The sequence below is a fragment of the Microtus ochrogaster genome, chromosome 7 (genome assembly GCF_000317375.1).
Source record: "Microtus ochrogaster isolate Prairie Vole_2 chromosome 7, MicOch1.0, whole genome shotgun sequence".
Classification (NCBI taxonomy): Eukaryota; Metazoa; Chordata; class Mammalia; order Rodentia; family Cricetidae; genus Microtus; species Microtus ochrogaster.
Genome location: NC_022014.1, coordinates 1,602,684 through 1,610,400, shown reverse-complemented (window position 1 = coordinate 1,610,400; position 7,717 = coordinate 1,602,684). Strand labels below are relative to the sequence as shown.

General features: G+C 48.7%; 1 protein-coding gene across 5 annotated transcripts in view; it reads left to right on the top strand.

The window, feature by feature from the left end:
• Positions 1-7,717, top strand: part of Nprl3 (NPR3 like, GATOR1 complex subunit) — a 41,576-nt gene that overhangs the window by 30,720 nt on the left and 3,139 nt on the right. For all 5 annotated transcript variants that reach the window (XM_005349036.3, XM_005349033.3, XM_013347343.2 and 2 more), the window contains 3 exons: positions 527-683; positions 5,590-5,696; positions 6,071-6,200. In XM_005349036.3, coding sequence (XP_005349093.1) covers positions 527-683; positions 5,590-5,696; positions 6,071-6,200 — 394 coding nt within the window. The remainder of the gene's footprint in view (positions 1-526; positions 684-5,589; positions 5,697-6,070; positions 6,201-7,717) is intronic.

The following is a 7,717-nucleotide window of genomic DNA, read 5'->3' as shown; positions in this document are numbered from 1 at the left end:
GAGGTCTGGCGCCCTCTTCTGGCCTTTAGGCATACAGACAGAATATTGTATACATAATAAATAAATAAATATTAAAAAAAAAAGAACAGTCAGTGCTCTCTTAACCTCTGAGCCATCTCTCTAGCCCCAATATTGTTTATTTATATGTGTATGTGCATGAGTATGTACACAAGTATAAGGTGGCAGAGACAGGCAGATCTCCTCAAAGGCTTGGTGGCTGACCATTCTAGCCAAATTGGCAAGCTTTAGGTTCAATGAGAGGTCCTATCTCAAAAGATAAGGTAGAGAGCTGGGCATAGTAGTTTTGTTCTAATCCCCACCCCCACCCCAGGACAGCAGTAATCCTTGCAGATTTTGTAAAAGCTCCTGGACACATCACTGTTTTCTCTGATTTCTCCCTCAGCCTCTCGTGCCCACAGTTCAGTGCCTATGAACTCTGACCATGCCTTGGTGTTCCAGGCACTTAACTGGTGGTCCAGGGCCTATGGCCCTTCATGTTCCGCTGACATGTACTTCTGTCCTTCAGCCCGTACCATGCCTTGCTGCTACTCAGTGATGAGAAGTCTCTGCTGGGTGAGCTTCCCATTGACTGCTCTCCGGCTCTGGTGCGGGTCATCAAGACCACATCTGCTGTGAAGAACCTGCAGCAGCTAGCCCAGGACGCTGATCTGGCCTTGCTGCAGGTATGCCGGGGACCTGGAGAAGTGGGAAGAGGCCTATGGGTACATTTAGGGAAGCAGCCTGCTTGCCATGCTGAATTTCCAGGGGCCCTTGTCTAGCACACAAATAGATACTACATACATGACCTGCCACAGATCAGGGTAGTCTGGGTGGGAGGCCTGGGGTTCTGACTTCTGAGTCACACCTGGCTAGAGCTGTCTTTGTGAGCATTGGCATGACTCCCTTCTCTGTTGAGCAGAGGTGAGACAAGCCATGAGAGAAGGAGAGAGATGGTCCCAGCAAAGGCCTGGAGGACAGCTTGGGGAGGGGCAGCACATAGCTCAGGACAGTCGCAGTGACACATGCGCATGTGTGTGGGAAGTGAGAGCTTGGACCTGAGCTACTAACTTGTCCTACTGTGTGTGCTTCTTTCCTTTGCACATTTTCCCACCTTTTATTTATTTATTTTAAAATAAAGTATGTCTTTATCAAAGAGACATGCAGAGATTCAGCCTTATTCTAGAGATCATTTAAGTCCAGTCAGATGTTCAGAGAAAGCCTTCCCTATAGGACTGAGAATTTGTTTAATTCACTCTCTGATACCTGCAGGGCTAGTCTCTAAGTCCATTACTGGCCCACATGTATCCCTTTTGTTCCACTGCCCCCACCCCCTTTTTTGTTTCTCATTCAGTCCCAGACTCATCAAAATACCCTCATTCTCAAAGAGGCTGTGGGCAGAGCTGTAGAGACAAGAGAGAAACAACTGATGAGGTTGTCCTCAGAAATGTGCTCCACCTGCAGGGTAGCACTGTGTCCCAGATCACGTGCTGGATCCCACTCTGGGCTCAGAGGGGGGCCCCTCAGCCTTGTCTGTGTTTCTGGCTGAAGTGTGATGGAGGAAAAGCATAGAAGAAGCCAATGTTCAGGGGCTTGGAGTGCTTACCAGGTTACCTATGCCAGGGCTGTAAGTGCCATCCAGGTGATCTAAGGCAGGACCAAGTGAATGGATGCCAATATTCAGATCTAGTAGTGGTGTGCACCCTGTGGCCACCAGGGGGTAGCAAAGGCTCACCCGGGGACCTCTGTTTTCTCAGTGGAGTGAAGTGGCCACAGGTCTGAGGCAGGCCCTCTTGGACCCTCTAGCTAGGCCTCCTAGCTCTGTGTGAGAAGTGAGTTGGCACTGCAGGTAGTTTTTGCTTTATGGGCCTATTGGGTTACTTTTTTTTTCAAAATCCTTTCTATTCTCAGAATAAGTTCATCCCTTCTCTCTATCTCTGGCTCTCCCTGGGCTCTGTGAGAGCACTTAGCATATCCTGCCTTTGTATTTCACCTTGGCCTCCTAAGCTGGACAAGACTCGGCAAGGACCACATTCTGCTTCCCTCTGTAGCATCTAAAACTCAGAACTTTGAATATATTTATTGTTCTGAACCTCCACAGAGAGGGGTTGTGCTACTGTTGTAAAGAGTTCAGGCTACGTGGGTGATGGTGTATTTTCACTTCCTAGTCCCAGTTTGGATAGAGTCTGTGCTAGGACTGGGCCTGACCCTCACCGTCACAGTCCTCTTTGATAAACCTTTGATGTCTCCTCCATTTCCTTGCCTGGGCCTTGTCTGGGATCAGGGAGGAGGGTGTTGTTTCCTTCCTGATATAAATAGTTCACTGCCGCTGTGCTTGTGCGAACCCTATGAGTTCTAGCCCTGGTGGTTCTCCTCACGTGCTCTGGGCTGCTCTTTCCTGTAGGTGTCCCTGGGAGTACAGCAGCCCCAGGGTGGTGCTGGACTTTTGGGGGAACATCTGCCTCGGGTGTGAATGTCACACATACTATAAGATCACTCTGCTGGGCCTTGTGATACATGTGTATAATTCTGGGGTGGGAGGATCTGAGTTCAAGGCTAGCCTGGGCTACAAAGGGAGACCCTGCCTCCAAAAAGCAAGACAAAACAATTAGAAAATCACTCATACCATATCAATCCAGAGAATGTTAACACTTTGGGAGTTTTTTTTTTTTTTTAATTTATTTATTTATTAAAGATTTCTGCCTCCTCCCCCCCACTGCCTCCCATTACTTTGGGAGTTTTGTCTTGATAAAATTACTAATAAGTAGGATTGGAGAGGTGGTTCATTGTGTTGTTCTTGCAGAGCACCTGAGCTGCATTCCTAGCGCCCAGATCAGGTAGCTTGACCAGAACTCTAGTTCCAGGGGATCTGATGCCTTTGGTCTCTGAGGACACCTGAATATACACACATATACATGTAATTAATACAAATGAAAAATTATTAACAGTCATGAAAGTTCAAATATAACATAAATTACAGATCAGAAAGTCCCCACAATTCTCTATTCCAGAGATAAACACTGAAGATCCTGTCAGTATTAAAGTTGTTTGTTTGTTTTAATCAGCATCTTCCTATATAGCTCGGACGGGCCTAGAATTTAAAGAGATTTGCCTGCCTCTGTCTCCTGAGTGCTGAATTAAAGGCCCTTCCAGACTTGTAGTTTTGAGATAGGATGTCTTCTCTGTAGCCTTAGGTGGACTTTTTTGTTTTGTTTTTTGTTTTTGAGGGTTTTTTATTGGTTTGTTTGTTTGTTTTAGAGACAGTTTCTCTGCACAGCCCTGGCTGTCCTGGAATTTGCTCATTAGAACCAGGCTGGCCTTGAACCCAGAGATTCACCTGTCTCCCGAGTGCTGGGGTGAAAGGTGTGTATACCACTGCTTGGCCTGCCTAATGTATTTGCAAGCTGGTAATTTCCTGCCCCAGCCTCTTCGGTATGTCACCACACTCAGTTCTTCTTTCAGGGTTTTTTGTTTATTTGTTTGTTTTTTGAGACAGGGTTTCTCTGTGTAGCAGTCCTGTTTCTCCTGGAACTCTTTTGTAGACCAGGCTGGCCTTGAACTCACTGAGATCTGCCTGCCTTGGCTTCCCAAATGCTGGGATTAAAGGTGTGCACCACCACTGCCTGGCCCTCTTCAGGTTTTTAATGTATACCCACGTGGTTTTTGGCAGTACTGGAGACTGAATTTAGGGCCTCATGACTGATTAGGCAAGCACTCTACTACTGAGCCTCAGATATCCTGCATATTAGATATTTTTAACAGTAGCAGAATTGCAGTTACGAAGTAACAGTGAAATCCTTTTTTGGTTGGGGTCACCACAACATGAGGAACTGTATTAAAGGGTTGCAGCATTAGGAAGGCTGGGACCTTCTCATTGGCTTAGAGGTTTAAGAGTACTTTGTGTTCTTATAGAGGATCTGAATTTGGTTCTTAACACCCAAGTTGGTCAGCTCACAGTCTCCTGTAACTCCAACTGCAGGGAATCTTATGGCCTCTTCTGGCTTCTATAGGTACATGAACACACACACAAAATAAAAAATATTTTTAAGGCCTGGCGGTGGTGGCGCACGCCTTTAATCCCAGCACTCGGGAGGCAGAGGCAGGCGGATCTCTGTGAATTCGAGACCAGCCTGGTCTACAAGAGTAGTTCCAGGACAGGCTCCAAAACCACAGAGAAACCCTGTCTCAAAAAACCAAAAAAAAAAAAAAAAAAAAAAAGAAGGGACTTGAAGGAAAGTTGACTACAAAAGAGAAGGAGTAGTCAGAGTAGAGAGAGATTGGCTTGATGAGGCTACAAGCCAAGGAATGCCAGCAGCTGGAATAGACAAAGACAAATTGTTTGTTTGAACCCCCCCAAGGGGGCACAGATTTACTGGCACCTTGGTTCCAGCCCTGTCATGCTGATTTTGGACTTTTAGTCCCCAAAATGGTGTTCTGGCTGCCTAATGAAGAATATTTTAGGGGCGGAGGGAGGATGGGAACGGCAGAAATAGAGAAAGTGGGCCTGGCTTTGCCTCAGAGCTCATGTCAGTGGCACTTGGAGAAACAGTGTGGAAACAACCATCTCACTGTTCCCTCCATGTTTGAGCTGGTTGCTGGCAGATACCTGCCCTCAACAATGTAACAGGCACTGTGTTCAGGCAGAACTCACCACCCTGGGCCCATCTGCTGAAAGGATGGAGCGGGGTGTTGGTGATCTAGGTAGAATGTCATTGCTTGGATTTCACACATGTTCTCATGAAGGGCTGAGGTGCTGTGTTTTCAGGTCTGGTGGCCTCATGAAGTTAGCATGTATTGGAGGCCACCCCTAGAAAGGATTTCTGGTGTCTGTATTTCCTGGTATATGAGAGCCTCGCAGGGCAGGATGGTCTCTGGGGAAAGCAAGGTGCACAGGGATGAGTTGGAACTTTGAGTACACTGGAGTGGATACAATAAGAGACTCCATAATCATTACTTTGGAGAATGGTGCTGGAGTTCTAGTCGACATGGGAATGCTATGCTTCTGGGATCATCCAACCCGAGTGGGCTGATCAGGTTCCCCAGTACTTCAGTGTCCCAGTGTTCATGTGCCAACTGCCTAGCAAAACAGTGGTACCAGGCAGCACAGGGAGCTGTGAATACAGAACCAATGCTATAGCCAGTCTTTCTCTGTCCCACCTGCCAGTTTCCAAATAACCACACAGAGTCTTCTTATTAATTATGGAAGCTCGGCCTATAGCTTAGGCTTGTCCTACCAACTCTTGTAACTTAAATGAACCCATTTCTATTCATCTATGTGTTGCCATGTAACTCGTGGCATTTACCTTTTGTCCTGCATGTCTTACTCCCTCTCCATCTGGCTGGTGACTCTCTTCTTCTTCCCAGCATCCTCCTTGCCCCCAAAATCCTACCTTGCTATTGGCCATTCCTTTTTATTAAAGCAGTCAGAATGACAGTTGTTCACAGTGTACAACACAGTGCTGGTACTCACTGGCCCCGAGGCTGGGGTGGTACAGTGCTACTTTAGGTTGGAGGAGTTCCAGAGTGTATCCTTTCTAGGCAGGAAGACCATGGCCTCCAAGTTCAGTCCTGCCATCTCCCCTTGGTTTGCAGGTCTTCCAGCTCGCAGCTCACCTGGTATACTGGGGCAAGGCGGTCATCATCTACCCATTGTGTGAGAACAACGTCTATGTCCTGTCTCCCAATGCCAGTGTTTGCCTGTGAGTACCTTTGGCTGCCAACATCTAGAGTCTAGAGCTAGGAAGAGTCTAGCAGGCCCTTCTAGTGGTATCCCCAGTGACCAGAGGCCTTGAAGTCCCGAGGCCAGCTCTAACTGTATCCTGATGCTGCCAATGGCGTGCTTAGGTGTAGATAGATCCCAGTCAGGTTTGGTGCTGCCCATGTTAAGGCTGTCTCTTCCTGGCTGAGATCAGAGGGGTTCTGTGGTTCCTGACACATCTTAAGGGACGATGCCTGCAACTCTGTCCATCCGAAGGCCTGCCAGGTCACCATACTTCATTCTGTTGTCATTATGCCCACCCAGACAGTTGCTGTGAGCATGAGACTGCACTGTGACCACGGTTGTTTGCCCTAGGTACTCCCCGCTGGCTGAGCAGTTCTCCCGCCAGTTCCCGTCCCATGACCTGCCATCCGTCCTGGCTAAGTTTTCCTTGCCTGTTTCTTTGTCGGAGTTCAGGAGCCCTCTGGCTCCCCCTGCACAGGAGGTGAGTCACTAGAGCCCCCCTTGACTGAAAGGCCCTTAGCACTGTTGACCTTGGGCTTGGTTTGGGGGAATTGCTGGTGAATACTGCAGGCTTCCTGTAGTCCATGGAGCCACCATGGGTATCCTCAAGTCCATGACTGGCTTAAGTTTGCTGGAAGAGCATTGTCTTTTCCTTGTGCTACCCCTGGACAAGGGCCTTCTCACAGATGGAGGCTGCAGACGGCTTTTTCACTAAGCCTAGGCCCTGCTTTCCCTTCCTCTGGGGGCTTAGAAACCATGGGATCTTGGTGTGGAATCCTAGGGTCTCTGGGCCTATGGGTCCTTTTCCTAAGACCTACAGTACATCAGGCTAGGACTGTGTCTTGCCTGGCGGGCCTGGGTCAGGGCAGGGGCTGGTAGCTGGAGGCTGGCTGTAGTGGGTGCTTCTGAAGGTGCAGTATGCTGCAGGTCAGTCACTTTTCACAGCCCCATGCTCAAGAGATGGGGAGTGGTGACTTGGAGCAGAGAGGCTTTGCCCCTCCCCTCTATTAAGTGCTTTGAGCTCTAGGAGGGGACCCAGGGGAGAGGACAGGTGTCTGAAACAAGCTGGATGATCTCCGTGCTTTATCTTCAGTAGATGCCAGATACACTGGCAGAATCAGTCCTTAAAGTCAAATACTTCCCCTTCTCAGATTGTGAATGGGAATAAGATCCTGGGTTTTCAGCTCATTTACATGCTGAGTGTGCCAGAGTTTAAAGCTGCCTTTCACAGAGCCCTTGGTTTCCAGGAACTGAGCCAGGAGGATGAAAGATACACTTTACATTTGTACCCTCCCTTCTCTCCCCCAGGCAGTTCTTGGGGGAGGGTCTGGCAGTGCTCCCGTCCCAGCAGAAACTTCCCAGTTGTCTGGATAACGGCTGATCTTCCATGCTGAGCAGCTGCTTCAGGCCTTTTTGGGGGCTGGGATGGAGCTGCTTGGTTTGCCATATCCCAGGGAATACTGTCTAATGCTTGCAAAGCTTTTGTGTTTTAGTTTTTACGTTTTGTGTTTCAATAGTTTGAATTCCAATAAAATTTTATTTGGTTTTGACCATGGTAACCCAGCCCTGTCCCATGAGCAGCTCTTCTGGGCCTCCCAAAGATGAGTGCACTGGTACAGTCTGCACACACCTTGCAGCTTGGTGTCTGCCTGAGGATGCTTTTCCGTGGTGCTGGGTACTGCCTGGCCAGTGCTCACAAGGCCTGAATGTGCCTTATCAAGGAAGAGCCAGCCACTGGCTGCACGCCGGAGCAGTAGGTCCCCTTCCCATTTTCTCTGGAAACATCTCTGTTCTCGGAGCAGACTTTCAGGAAAAGCCAAGGACTCATAGGGCAGTTGCTTCTCTGAACAGTGTGTGGGCTTGCCTAGCAGTGGACTGTCTAATGGCAGCAGGTCTCAGTGGGCTGGAGTGAGGGAGGTAAGAACAGACCTTGCTGTAGGGAGAAGGGAGGGAGCCCAGGCGTGTGATGAGAGCTAGTGCCAGTGTGGTCTGGGAATT